The sequence below is a fragment of the Archocentrus centrarchus genome, chromosome 21, assembly GCF_007364275.1.
Source record: "Archocentrus centrarchus isolate MPI-CPG fArcCen1 chromosome 21, fArcCen1, whole genome shotgun sequence".
Taxonomy (NCBI): Eukaryota; Metazoa; Chordata; class Actinopteri; order Cichliformes; family Cichlidae; genus Archocentrus; species Archocentrus centrarchus.
The window spans coordinates 5,669,185-5,684,568 of NC_044366.1; the positions used below are offsets into that span (position 1 = coordinate 5,669,185).

The window sequence follows — 15,384 nt, forward strand, 5'->3', positions numbered from 1 at the left end:
CACTCAGAGCATGCAAGATGGAAACACAACAGCACAGGCAGAGAGCAAAAGAGTACAAACCATCTCTGCCGCTACGAGTGGGAAAGGAAAAGAGACACATTCAGCTGTTAATCATTAAGAAAAGAGAGAACTGTGAGGGGGGAGGAAAAGAAAAACAAAACATCAGAGCAACACCGCCTCCTACTGGTGACGCACTGCTAAAGCTCAACAGGTGTTTTCCAAGCTGAACCATTAATGTTGCAGCAACACAAAGTTTTGTCTTGAAGTTTGGCTGATGTACATCACCTGTCAAAACCTGACTCATATTATACATGACTCAGTAATACAACATTTTCATACAGTAAGGAAAACACAGCTGACAGCGATACACTTTATTAACACACTCTTTTAGGAACACATTAGTAGTTTCGGAGCACTGAGTCAGCTGAGGATTTTACTAAAGCTTTTCTCATTAGGTAACTCCTCGCATCTGCTTGTTTTATTGCTCTGTGACTACATTTTTTCCATTTGAACATTATTAATTTTAATAAACAGTACACTGGAAGTCATTTGGAGCCAATTACAGCAGTGTGCACTGCTGTTAGACAACTGGAGAGAGTTCGTTATTAGGTTCAGCTGAGGCTTCGCTCATGATGCACAAAGCCTTTAATATAAAGACATGAGAAAAATCTTTAATCTTCAAAGCAGTGGTTGTGATAATAAAACAGTTTCACAGCCTGCCTGCAGTTCTTCTAAGAGAGACACAGAAATGAGCTCACCTGCATCTCGTCCAGCTTTGACTGGATATCTGGGGGGAAGTCGGCCGCCCCGCAGGTAAACGGATCAAATGGTTCTGCACCAAACAAGTCTTTACCTACAAACACAGAGCATATAAACACTGTAAAGATTAAGAAGGGGAAAACCCCCCCCCACGAAAATCAAATGTAAGTTGTGCACTTACTCATATCTGGTGGCAGTGTAGTCGGTGGAGGCGGTGGGCAGCCATTGCTGGCCTGTGTGGGCACCAGGGGTGTCACAGGGGAGAAGGGAACCATATCAAAAATGTCTGTCGACTGCGGCTTCATTGAGATACTCCCCGCCTGCATACAAAGTAACGGTTGAGCCACCGGCAGAGACCTGTAAGTTCACCCATGCACAAACTACACAGCTATTTTCTTTTCTTTTTTTGCACCAAAGCAAGAGAAGAAGAAGCACAAGCACTGCACAGACAAAGGCAGGAGATAACAAGGCTCCAGGGACAGAGACACAGCACAGAAAGAGAGAAGCAGAGGGTGTTTTTACGCGAGGCCGCGGGATGCTGCAGCCCTCGGTGGGTTTAGGAGGAAGGAGAGCGGGTTTGGCAGGCGGAGGAGTTAGTAGCCCAGTGGACAAGTTGGACTCCGGTGAGCTCATAGGAGTGAGAGTGACAGAAGAGATTTCCAGACAGGAGAGCGACTTGATGCTGTGACACCAGAAGAGAGAAGACGGCCTCTGCAGCATGTACGCTTCATTAGCTGCGTTTATGTGCAGCGGCTGAGAAAAAGATGGCAGACAGAAAATGACCAGAGAGAGAGAGACAATATTATTCAGTGTCGTAGCGTAGGGAGCTGTGGGTAATTGCATTCGCAGGAGGCTGTCACAAGTGCTGGCATTTTCCCCAATTAGATGCTGAATGTATCGCATTCCTCATCAGACCAATCAGGTGTGTAATTGCTTTGCTTCAGATACAGCCTAGACGCCCTCGCTGCCTGCCTCCAGATAGGCCTGGTCATTCCAAACCGGAGGCGGAGGTCGTGCATTTAATCGCACAAACACAATCAGCAAAGCCAGCTGTCCTGAACAATACTTTCTGAACTCACCAGCTCAAATTCAGGAAACTTTTATAATTAAAGGATGGTTTAGGCTGTGCACTTCTGCCTGATTCGGAACACTTGAATCACAAATTACATTATTATGAGACAGTCCTATTACATTAGTCAGCTGTTTTAGCTCTAGTCTGCAGACACCAGAGTAAACGCATTAACACATAATGAAAGTCTTTGAATTAAACAACAAAATGCACTTTTGTACAATTTAACAATTCAGCTGCTACAGCTTCACTTGCTCTGGTGTAACAGGCTCTTCTGGTGCCTATTAGGTAGCTTTAGATGGATACTGTAGCTGATATCATTGAGTCTTTTCACCGAGTTTAAGATGTTTCTTCACTTTTATTTCAGCCAGTAATTTAAATGCTGTTAAAAAGGGAAGAAAGTCTAGCGAGTCATTTTCTTCTGTAAAATCTAAATTTCTAAACTGATGGTTGGCATGTTGAGCAGTTTGTTCTTACTGGAGGTACGTGTGCTATCATCAGCTGTTCTTCAAGCTCTTGGAGTTGTTTCTTTAGCTCAGAGTTTTCTGTTTCCAGTTCTTGAATCTGCAAAAAAAAAAAAACAAAAAAAAAAACAGGTAAGCATGAGAATACGACAAATATTTTACACTGTAGTGCAATTTTTGTAATTCAAACTTTATTAACATATCTCTTTTTCAACAGAATTTGATATAAATCTTTGTACTTTAGCACACTGCTAAAAAAGTAGTGCATAAGCTTGAGGTTGCTAATTAAGCTGTCATACTCAGCAGTGAGATATTAAAGGCATCAATACCTTTAAATACAAACAATATCTCTCAAATCTTTCCTGAAGCTTCCCTAAAATCATGTGATTATAGTGATTAATAAAAACCCATTGGTCCTTAGCCTGCTTAAAATGTAAATTCATTTACTGACTTCCTTCTTCAAAGAGATCTGAATCGAGACCGTATCGGTGAAAAACTGATCTATCGCCAGCGATGCTTCTCCTTCGTGGAGATGGGGGTGTGCTGGAGGGCAGACAGATTGGACATCATCTGCTATAAACAGAAGCATTAAAATATGCAGAGTGTGGAGTCACGCTTTCTGCTTTTTTTGTAGTCTGCTTGTTGTCTTGAGTTCTGACCAATCAAGTTTGAGCAGACTTTAGCTGCATAAGAAGTCCATGTAAAAAGCAAAAGGAGGATTAAATTTGGAGAAAAGCAGTCAATCAGCTGTCATCTAACAATGATTTAAATGTTTGTTTGTTTATGTATCTGCATCCTTTAAACAATGACTAGCATACAAACAGGGGGTTTGGGGTGGATATAAATCGGTTACACTGAATAAGAACTGTCCATTGCTCCCAGTGGCTAACTCAAGAGTTCATAGATGCCATACTTACTCCATGCATCTTACTTATATTAAAGGCATAAGGCACAAGGATATGGATCAGCACTAGCCAGTTAGCAAGCTAACTATATTGCACCTTTAAAGACAGCCAACAAATAGACTAGTTTAGTCATTTCCTTAGAGTTACATCGTTTTTCACAAATGTTACTCTAACGGGAGAAAGTGCATTTCTCAGCCGCACAGTATATTAGAACGCACATGGTGAGTACTGACAGCAGGAGGCTCATTCAAAATGAACAACAGATCCTTGCCAAGTTCTACTCATTGGCTTTTTCTGGACCTTTGGTCGTATCACGAGGTGTTTAACAGCAGATGTTTATTCATGTTCAATAATCTGAACTCGACGATCAGTTTGTTTTTGATTTGGCTGAAAGCTCAGGACCAAACTCATAAATAACCCGTTAGATGTGGTGGTATTCTAAAGTTACTGTTTCAGCTTTTAGTGATTACCTGTGCCTGCCTGTCTGTATACATGCTCATAAATACAATTCAGCTTAACCACCGTCCTCCAGTTCAGGTTAAAAAATACACGTGAGGCCGGTTTTTAGGTAACACATCATGTCCCTAATTTGGTCAAATTCATATGAATATCTGAACAAATCCCATTTTAAACAAATCCCACGGGACGGCTCTATGTTTTCAGCTGGGTGTAAAATAATTTGATTACAGAGTGGCTCCAACAACAGAACTCTGGCATTAATATTCATTAACATCTTTTTTTCCTTTTATCAGCACAGCTTAATTGTCCACAGTGGATGATTTAAAACAATCAATAGAAACAAGCTCTGCATTAATTAATAAAAACATCAATGTGTCTGCACGGTGGGTACAGCGCACTCTTTACAGACAGACTGTGTGTGTGTGAGCGAAGCAGCTCAGCGAGCTGGATGTGAGACGCACTCGTTTCTGCAGGCTTCCGATCTGTTTCCTGGTTTCCACGTCTTTGCCTCCAGACTCCAGGAACTTCTTGTAGGCCAAGTCAAAGGCTTGGCCGATAGTTAAAGTTATCTCCTCTGCCTGGAGCACAAAGGAAACAAAGACTTGCTCAAAGACTGATTCTCTAAATCTGAGTTTAGCTGCTGTTTTCACTTGAACTGATCGTGAAAGGCTAACCACAAGACGTCAAAATACCATTTCAAGATGTCAACAATCTCTCGACCATATTACACATTTGTTTCCAGGAAAAACAAGCAAACCTGTCAAAGCAGCAGAGACTTACACATTTTTCACTGTCAAACACGTAGCACAGGTGTTTGTTGGACTCCGAGTCTTTGCAGATGAAAGTAAATATCCTTTTATCGGTTTTGTCATCTGCGCAGAAGGATATTCTGTGCAACTGACAGTTATGCTGCACATCCTGGGGGGGAAAAAATCATTTACTCACTCTTTATATGAGAGATGACTTCAAATTAAGCCCTTTTCTACATGGTGTTTATTATCTGTATAATCATTCATGTTATATACAGTTGTCAAACAATCAAAATCACCTCTTTGGACTCACTTTTGTCTTGGGATCTAGTATCTTCACGCCATAAATGGAGATCTGAAGTTCCACTTTGGGGATCTTCTGTCCCTCTGACTTTTTGATATGCCTCTGAAACTGCAAGAGGAGAAAAGGTCAATGAGTATACAAAAAATCATGCCACATGACGCATATCAATACAGGGCCCGTGAAAGGATGGTAAGAAATCTCTACTATACCCTACATGTCTGCCTTTAAAGCTGCTAATTCACTGGCAACCAGGACGGCAATATAAGAAGCTGAAAGCATCACCTCAAAAACATGCGTATGATAAATATTCTGGTAACATTTTTCTGTACAAAATACAAACATAAGCACAACATTAACTCGCTTGCTTCCTCTATTTTGTTCTCTAATTACACCTGAGACAAACCTCTCTCCCTTTAGCCACTCAATGCTAAAGCGAGAGCTATTTACGTTCACCACGCGTTAACGGAAACCTGCTGTTTTGTGCTGGCCGCATGACAGATGTAGTTATATAAAAATTATAGCTAATGGCTGCTATGAGTAAAACCAAAACAATTAGTTAAAAGATGCAACATTCAACAAAGCTGAGGCTTCATAATTATACTTTATATAAAAAATAAAGTTCATTTTGCAAAACAGCAATAAAACTGAATGGTGTTCTCAACAGTGTAGACACAGACTTCTGTACTTCATATTATTTTTTAAATGCTAATTAAAAATGATCTAGGGAAATGCAATCATTACAGTTTCAAGTTTGACAGAAGAAATATGTGAACCATTTAGTGGATCTCTCTTTGTTCTCTGCCAAAAAAAACAATTTAAGTCTTTCATAGTTTTGTTGCCAAATGTTATAAATACAAACTCAAACTTGCAGTGAGTTCAGGCCAAAAACCTGAACTCACTGCCATGAAATTAAACGCCATCACTTGAGAAGACCCGTTAGGAAGCTGATAGCAGGATGGCTCCTTTTTAATCTCGAGATACACAACTGAGCAAAAGATTCTGACACTTGTTTGGATTCGTTTGTCAGGGAGAAATATGATCCATCCAAAATCCACAAACAGCCACAACATTAAAACCGCTGACAGGTGAAGTGAATAACACTGATGATCTTGTTACAGTGGCACCTCTCGAGGCGTGGGATGTATTAGAAAGTGAACCGTCATGTCTCGAAGCTGATGTTTCAGAAGCAGGAAAAATGGCTGTAAGAAACTCAGCGATTTTTACAAAAGCCAAACTGTGAGGTCTAGACGACTGGGTCACGGCACCTTAGGCTCACTGATGAATGACCCGTGTGCTCTCACACCACAGAGGAGCTACTGGAGTACAAATCTCTGAAACCTTAATGCTGGAAAGGCATCGAGGCTTCAACTGTACATAGCGAACATGACATCAGCCGCTAGTGATTCCAAATGTGAAGCCTTGAGCTGAGTGTTTTCACTGTCACTATTTTGAAACCATGGGGGGGGTATTACTAAGAAACAAAGGGACACAGAATGCTCAGACTTTTCAATCATAAGATTGAAAAGAAAACATATGCTTTATCCCTCCCCTTTCGATGTTTGACCAAATATACAGACTTATGAAGCAAGTTTCAGCAGAGTTTGCAGAGCTAGGAAGCTTAAGGCCTTTTCCCATATGTAGCCCTGTGAAAAACTAAGTACACTCCCACGATTCAGTAGCTTGTAGAACCACCTTTAGCAGCAATAACCTGAAGTTACTGTTCTCTGTATGACTATCAGTTTCTCACATCGTTGTGGAGGAATTTTGGCCCACTCTTCCTTATAACATTGCTTCAGTTCATTGGAGGTTTGCAGGCATTTGTTTATGCACAGCTCTATGAAGGTTCCATGATTGCATATCAATCAGATTGAGGTCTGGACTTTGACTGGGCCATTGCAGCACCTCGATTGTTTTCTTTTCCACTGATTCTGTTGTAGATTTGCTGCTGTGTTCAGGGTCATCGCCCTGTTGCAAGAACCAATTTTGATGGAGCTTTATTCATTGAACAGATGGCCTCACATCTGACTCTAGAGTAGTTTGGCATACAGAGGAGTTCATTGTGAACCCAATGACCGCAAGGTGGCCAGGTACCGTGGCTTCATAATAAGCTAAAAATCATTAAAAAAAACAACATAACCACCCTCAACCATGCTTACCATGCTTGACATTTGGTATGAGGTGCTGATAATGCTGTTTGGTTTTTGCATTATGTGCATTATGGCATCTCCACTTTGGTCTCATCTGTCCAAAAGGCTGTTGTTGTTCCAGAAGTCTTGTGGTTTGTTCAAATGTAACTTTGCGGCCAAGAAGATTCTTTCACCTGGCAACCCTTCAGACAAGCAAGTCACACTTATTCAGTCGTTTTCTAATTGTACTGTCAGGAACTTTAACATTTAACATGCTAAATGAGGCCTGTAGAGTCTGAGATGCAGCTCTTGAGTGTTTTGGAGTTTCTCTGAGCACTGCATGCTCTGACCTTGGTTTGAAATTGCTGGGACGTCCACACACACGCACACACACACACCTGAATGCTCCGGAGGAGCAAACTGTCAAAATGTCTGATTTTTTTTTAGAGGTGGTAACACTTAGTAATGATCAGTTAATCAACTGTATTTGATTAGCAGCACCTGACCGCTACTCACCCTCTTAATTCCCATTTGTTCTAATGCTAGCCATTAGAACAAATGCAAGGTTACGGTACTCCTGCGTCTACCTTTTTTTATATAAGTGTATATGGAGCTGTGCAGCTTCAGAAAGGTCAAGAGTGCCAATGCTGACTTCTGTGCATCACTCAAAGCAGCTACGTGAGCTTTAGAATGAGACCATCGACCAACAGAATAAATTTAATCAGTCAGTGAAGGATGTTTCTCCTTTTATGTTCATGCATGATTCATTTACCAGGGGGACGAGATGTCAGCAAGGAAAGAGGGGCACCTTGGTGTGGCCCATGCTGGTAACTCTTGGTTACAGGCATTCATGCACATGTTATTTTGACATGTACCACTCACTTAAACCCTGTTTCCAATCACACTGATCCCCAAAGGCAGTGGTATTCCCTGATGGATGCAATATTCCCCGATAGAGGTGGTATTCCCTGATGGAAGTGGCCCCTTTTAGTACAATAAGGCACTCTGGCACAGTGGTAACATTGTGCAGGCATGATTGAAGGAAATGAACAAAGAGTTCAAGGTGTTTACTTCGCCTGAATTCCCCGGATCTCCATCCAATTCAGCATCTGTCCTTCACTGGGTCAGAGCTGTTTTGGGGGCCCAAGGGGGGTCTACACAGTGACAGGCAGGTGGTTTTAATGTTGGCAATGGATAAAGACGGGAGCTAAATGAAGAGTTGACCCCGCAAAGTCTGGACCCCTTCATCATCATCATCATGAAATCAGTCTGAGATTACACAAAGAGAATCAACTGAGAGCTAAAGACATTTAAAAACTCCGCATTATTTTCAAAAAACATCCTCACTTTACTTTTAGTGCCTTCAGCAGTGAAACTACAGATAAATGTTCACTAAGCATCTGCTCCAGTCATTAAAATGGAAAAAAGAAAGCAATCTGAAGCTTTATCATTTGCCATCATTAAGAGTTTTATATTAGCCTCCAAGACTAAAGCAGTAAATTAATATATTCAACCAAGCTTTTGTAAAGCTGTGCGTTATGTTTATATAATTTAATACATTTACATTTCAAAGCCTGCAGACACAAACACGACCAGACCCAGAGAGAGCGAACAACAAACGTGTGTTTCATGGAGATGCATCTTACTTGAGCACAACCATAAAGATATACTAAGTGATAGAAAAGTACATTATTTGACCTAAGCCATGGAGACATGCCTTTGAGGCCGTCCCTGAAGTTGCACCACTTTTTTTTTTTCTGCACACAATCTCTGGAAGCACAGCTAAGGTTGTTCTCACTGCCAGCGTATCTGGGAGAGTAACCATGGAGGCTTGGTCAAAAACAGATCAAATGTAATGTAACAATAGAGGTACGGGTTTAGGAAAACAAGCCTCCCCCTCCAAGTGGCCTCAGAGATTCAGCTCTTGGCAGGAGAGGACAGGGGGGGAGAGGACAGGGGGGGAGAGGACAGGGGGGGCATGCAGTGAGCACAGCCGCATTATGAAGAAGCAGTGACAAAGAGAGCAGCCTGGGTTTCAGGCCGTTCCCATGCTTAAGGGTTTGATTAAATGTCTCCAAAGTTGAGGAGTATGTGTTTCGGAAGTAGCCCAGGTTAAGTGCGATTTAGTGGGCAGGTTTAATGAAACTGTGTACTAAACCCAACGTAAACCCTAAATTAAGGCTGTTTGTCAAAATGCATTTGCCTGGTGTTTAGCAACTTAACTTTGACTAACTCTATCCTAGTTCAAGAAAACCAATATAGACTGCAACAGGTTGAAATATAATACAACTTTAAAATTCTATAAAGTTCTTTAAAAAAGCAGCCGTCTGTTTTGTTTGAGAAAGCCAGGATTCAAAACTCAAAAAAAAAAAATAAAAAAATAAAAAATCATCTATTCCTCCACAGCTCTGTTTTAGTATCTTTCAGCTCATTATTTTGGTTTTGATTTTGAATCACCCATCTCAAGACTATTTACCTGCCCAGCACTAAATGGCAGTAAGATATACAGTAGTAGTACTGGATCTTCCACTCATTTAACACTCCACTTCTGGCCACCTTACAACTTCCTGTTAATTACTCTGTCTGGCCTCCAAAACTCCTGAGGGAAAAGTCTGGCACTTAAAAGCTCCTCTGTGTTCATAAGCTCTCCTAATGCCAGTCTCAGACTACATGATATGTTTCTCTGTAATAATAGCCACTACGTTGGATTAGGTGGTTACAGAGTCATAAAATCTCACCTTTTTTCCGACTCTATGACTACAGGTTGTTTCCTGATCAGCCACGGAGGGAAATGAATGTAAACAGACAATGGCAACTCAAGTACAGCAGCAATGTTGTTCCTCTCATGCTTTGCCATGTTCACAGCTGTACACAGCTGGCAGAGCGCTGCGCGCCCATACTGATCAATGTCATCGAAGTCAAAGCCATAATGGAGACATTTCTAACATGCTGGTCTTTCAGTTAGTTTTACTACCACTCATGTAAATAAAAAGACTAAGTTAATTATTTATCATGTATCGCTAAGCTATGCAGCATACAGTGTGCCTGCACTGTACTTTAATGGTTTAAGTATTTCATACTAGAATTTCTTTAAACAAAAATTTACATCTTCTACCCTGAGAAAGCGTGGATGAACAAACTGTGGTTTTCCAGCAGGTATAGACATGCATGCTTGGGAGCTGAAAAACTCCAAGGGCACCTTGGTGCTAGCAGATGAGGGAGGGGAGCGCTTGCCAATCACCCCTTCCCCATCCAATCTGGTCACTCACGAACGCTTTCCTGTCCTTTAGGCTACAGCTCAGAGTTGAGACTGGCTTTACCTTGAGCTTTCTGACTGCATCCTTTACAACTTCTGTGCCTTTTGGGGCTTCAACCTCTGTGTTTCCAAGAAACTGAAAAGAGAACAAAAAGACAGAGTTGTGATGCAACAGTAAAACAAAAGGGTTACAATTTACAGCATAAACAGGTATTTAAATAATTAAATAACCCAACAGAAAGAAGAAAATTATGAAGAATACCTCTAAAAAGGCAAAAAACTTTGGGCCCAATTTCCCCATTACTTTCTTGATGATGCAGTGACTGTGGCAGGTGAGAGAGAGAGAGTGTGTGTGTGTGTGTGTGTGTGTGTGTGTGGGGGGGGGGGGTGTTTAAAGTACCTATAAGTTTTTTAATGAAAAAATATCAATTGGCACCAGTGTATCTAAATTTGTGCTCAAAGACGAAGTGTTACAAAGTATTTCAGTTTTGTTATTCTGTCCTGCAAACACCGGTCTAACACTGGGTAAAGAAATGATTCCATAAAGGGTGAAATAGACCTTTTGTTAAACTGGAAACAGGATTTCTGCAATCATAAAGTTTCAGCTCTTTGGAGCACTTCTGGGACTCCACATTTGTGTCACTAAAATCTCAAATTTGTTGCTCTAAGTTCAAATAAATGTAGATGATATTTCACACCCCGAAGGCATGAATATATATTCTCCTTCGTCATCTTGCATTTCACTTGCAAAAAGTTATAAAAGTGTCTTTTACACATGAGGATTGAGGGAACACACACACGCATGCACGCACACACACACACACACACACACACACACACACACACACACACACACACACGAGCAACACTTCTGCTGTCCACCAACAGATGGAGCCGTTAACCTTTGAGCCTGAACACTGCGCCCCCTCCCAGTCCGGCAGCAGCAGTTCTAATTGTTGCAGTCACACACACTGCTTCACTGCCTTCTGAGCTTAATGTGTGCAGCCTGTTCCAATACCAGACTTCAAAAACACTGGTGTCAGACCCTTAAAGCCTGGCAAAAACAAAACAACGTCTGCCACTGGAAGGCTGCGAGCAGCTCCAGCAGAGATTGACTGTCTCTATTACACATTAAAATCTTTGTGATGCAGTCCATGACTTGGCTGTGCTAATATCCATAAAACTTTGGTGCGCGCACAGCCGACCGCTGTGGCTGTAATAATGAGAGGTGATGAAATACCAAATGATTTAGTTTTTTTATCTTGCACATGTCTGATGGCTCGATAAAAGGAAACCTTCTGTCAAAAATCTAATCAAAGAATAAAAAATATTACTTCCCCATCCAAAATTTGTTAAAAAATGTCAGTCTGTGTAACTTTTTTGTCAGCAGGGAGCCTTCGACGTCTTCCTAAATGCAATAAGACAGGTGAAACACCACCAAACTGGAACTTATCAATAGAGCCCAGAAGACAGATTGAGGCTTCATAACAAAGTGTCAGCATTCTGCATCGGTGTGACAAATGTACTCTCCACACTTACGGTCATCTCTGGGAGTGCTGCTGACAGATACCCAGAATAGAGTGGAGTAGCACTTGTTCCTGACCAGTGCATTCTGGGCTGCGACTGGGGAGGTCTCACAAGGCAAACAGAGCTCGGAGGCTCATCCATCAACTGGCGCACGCAGCTGAAAACGAACCAGCCCTACCTCTCATTCCCCGCAGAAAGAATTCACATTTTCAACTGCAGACACACACATGTCAGCCTTGTGGCAGGTCTCAAATGTTCACTCAGATGACACAGCATAGAGCTCAGGTCCAGCTCAGTGTTCACTCCTCCCAGCTGAAAGTTCAGATTATTTTTTTTCATACACCTCCAGAAAGGGCAGGATCTGTGTTGTGCATAAATTAAGTGACTTCTGAATCTGACATGATTACTGACGAAAGACACGGCAAATCCAGCAGCTCTGAAATTCACCTCTCAACATCCTCTTTGCTCCTGCAGCCCACAGGTCAGTAAGACTGAAGCTGCGCCTAAAAAAAAGCACTTTTAGGATTTGTCTGTCAGATCAGATCAGATCAAAGATTTGGCAGAGTGACTGAAACCGAAACTCACATCAGTCTCAGCAGCTGCCACCTCATAAGAAGATAAAGGTAATTAATTAAAAGAAACAGTGGACTTAGATAGGGAATTCTGAAAATACAGGAAAAAAAAAAAAGTCATTAAGATACTTTGAAACATGTTTATAGGCGGGAATTTCTGGGGTTGTGTCAAATAGAAGGTGGGGATATTTTCAAGATTGACTTATTCAGTTACTTGTTCTTAAAATTAATTCAAGGAAACGCCTCCAACAAGTCATGAACACGAACATAAAAATCAATCAACAGTAATTTGATATACATATTTTCATAAACCCCTTTGGAATAGTTTTATAAATTATGAAAGAAGAAAACTCAACAACTTCCACTTTGATGATAAATTCATCATTTCTGTCATTTTTCATGCACAGATGAAAATAACTTGTCAGTTTGTGTCCGGCTTCTTAAACATAATACAGCTTTACCAGACGAGCACGCTCTAACCAGCCATGAACCACCACACTTCCAATTAGCACATCATTACATACACACATTACCTATATTTACACCAGGGGCAGCACAATGGTGTGGTGGTTAGCAATGGTGGTTCAAATCCCACCTGGGGCCTTTCTGTGTGGGCTCTCCCTCCCACGGTCCAAACACATGCATGGGGTTAGGTTAACTGGTGACTCTAACTGACCAAAGGGGTGTGAATGGTTGTCTGTCTCTTTGTGTTAGCCTTGTGACACATTGGCAACCTGTCTGGGGTGTATCCTGCCACTCACCCTGTGACAGCTGGGATAAGCTCCAGCCCCCCCACCCCTGAATTGGATCAGCAGAAGAAAATTGTTTGATGGATGGATTTTTACAAGGGAAAAATTAAGCTAGTGTGAAAGTGCCAAAAAACTGCAGTTCCAAAAAAGTGAATCAATCTGCACAAATGAAAACTAAACACCATTAAAAAGCATAGTTACTGGGCTCTATGGCTCGTTTTCTCCCCTATAATAACTGGATGTTAGTTGAAAGTTTTTGTAACTCAACTATTTGGTTTTTGCCATGGCTAAAATTTAGGGGAGTGGCAGCTTTGACAGACAGACAGACGAAAAGATCTGTAGTTTGGAGTTATCTGGCAAATATTTTTGTCTATGTGGTGCAACTCTTCCAAGAAATTCCACTTTCAGTGAGTGAAATTCTAGTATTTTCTTAATCTGTGAGCACTAATTATCAGGTAGGCCTTCCTGTGCTTTGTGCTAACTTTAACAGCCATTTGTTGCCCTCGCCCAACTTTTTTGAGACACGTTGCTGCTATCAGATTCAAAATAGCAGAATTTTTTCTGAAAATTGTGCATTTTCTCAGTTCAAACATTTGATTTCTTTGGAATTAAACACGGGTTTATAAGATTTGCAGAACATTGCATTGTTTTCATTTACATTTTAAACAGCATCCGATTTTTTTGGAGTTAGGGTTAACAACAAAAAGGTTACTGTTCAAGTCTCTGCATAAAAAAAAAAAACAGCAATAGCAAAGTGTTCTCATTAGCAGTTACCTAGCTACATGTCTGATTTTATTTATCACAGCTCATATCTGATCTTATCTGTTTAAGAAAACCTGGAAGGAAACCTGTGAAATTTAAACAGGAAACTAAAGCAGGCAGTTTTGTATTGCAGTCAAAGGGAAATGATTAAAGACCCCAAAGATTTTACATCTGAAAAAGTTTGTAAATGAAAAAAAAAAAAAAAAAAAAAGATTAATTTTCTTGAGGCTAAAACAAAATGAGAGAGATCTTTCTCTGCTCTAACTAGCAGGCACATTGTTCAGTGAACTGCTAGCTGAGCTTATTTTTCAACAATACTGAGAGGATGAAACCTGGGAGATCATGCCAAGCACATTTTCAGCACTTCTATCCGATTCTTTCACTGACGAGTGCTTAACTCAGATCTCAGCAAATTTAACCAGACAGGGAACTCATCAGTAAAAGCTGACGATACATAGAGAGTATAAGAACTGACAATCTGCTTTGATTTTAGAGACGCGCCTTCTGCCGGGTTCCTTTGCTGCACACAGGAAGGGAGCCCGAGCAGTTTGCAGGGACGTGGTGGTTTTGGAGTTCCACCTCCGTTCCTGCACAGCATTTGTGAAGCACGAGGATGTAGGCTGACAGTTTTTGTGCCTCATAGGAAGGAAAACTCTGTCGAAATGAAGCAGAAAACCAGCCTGACAGGGAAGTCCTCCTCAAGGGACACAGCCCCCCCCCCCCTTCAAGATCTGCTTGCTGGATATTTGAAAAACACTTTTTTTTTTTTTTTTTAAGTGTTTTATAACAGATCATGATTCCAGGCAAGCTTGAGAGCCATTTCATTTCAAGTTAGTCTTGCATCAGATCCAACAATTTTTAGCTATTTTGACATAAGCATGTGCAGCTTAACTTAACCCCCCCCCCCCGGTTCATATACTCATTAAAAATAAACAAATCAAGAAGGCTAAAACACACAGAGTCTCCTTCAAATTAAACTTTGACGAGGATGATGCCTTTCCCCACATCACAGCACCAAGAGAGAACAGCTGCTATGGAAGATAAATGAAACAATATAAATTTTTTAAAATACTTGAGCTGCGCCGGGCGGGGAATTAATTCTAACACCTTTAAAAATCCAAATTATTGTCATACTGAAGTGAGGATTCAAGGCTTATCAGCTGTCTTTGTCAGTAAAATTTTATGCAGCTTCAACCTAGAACAAAATATCTATAGTGAAGATAATTTGGTGGACAATACCAAAGCGTGCAATGAAAGGTCTGTTTTTATCAAGGGAAATGCATTGTGGAACACATGGACTGAGAGGTTTAATAAGCATGACTAGAGGGAATAAACACAGACAAAGGTGGGAGCCACAAAAGGACCAATGTTGATTTCAACTCACAATAAAAGTCTGTCACCATTTCTTGTTGTTTCATTATGCTGCAGTCATTCTGATAGAACTCATTAAAATGTAGTAGGCAAATACAGACACCTACCTTGGCATTGTAGGCTATGTAATGCTTGGCCAAAGCTTCTGGGGTGTGCATCCATGATTTATCTGAAATGATACAGACAACTGACTCAATACAACAGACTTCACCAATGTGGTACAATCAGCGTGGCGAGGCACCGTACAATTGGCCACACACGTGCAGTGGTTAAATCTGAGGCAGTGAACATGTGAGGAATAAATGAGCCACA

The 15,384-nt window shown here is 41.0% G+C and overlaps 1 protein-coding gene across 4 annotated transcripts in view; it reads right to left on the reverse strand.

Moving 5' to 3' along the window:
* Positions 1–15,384, reverse strand: part of gulp1a (GULP PTB domain containing engulfment adaptor 1a) — a 91,802-nt gene that overhangs the window by 977 nt on the left and 75,441 nt on the right. The window contains exons 3-12 of one of the 4 annotated variants that reach the window (XM_030758604.1): positions 15,180–15,241; positions 10,156–10,227; positions 4,719–4,817; positions 4,437–4,574; positions 4,118–4,234; positions 2,306–2,392; positions 1,282–1,512; positions 941–1,079; positions 759–853; positions 61–71 (exon numbers count right to left, since the gene is read on the reverse strand). In XM_030758604.1, the coding sequence (XP_030614464.1) occupies positions 61–71; positions 759–853; positions 941–1,079; positions 1,282–1,512; positions 2,306–2,392; positions 4,118–4,234; positions 4,437–4,574; positions 4,719–4,817; positions 10,156–10,227; positions 15,180–15,241 (1,051 nt within the window). The remainder of the gene's footprint in view (positions 1–60; positions 72–758; positions 854–940; positions 1,080–1,281; positions 1,513–2,305; positions 2,393–4,117; positions 4,235–4,436; positions 4,575–4,718; positions 4,818–10,155; positions 10,228–15,179; positions 15,242–15,384) is intronic. The other 3 variants (XM_030758606.1, XM_030758603.1, XM_030758605.1) reach the window with 3 other exon arrangements.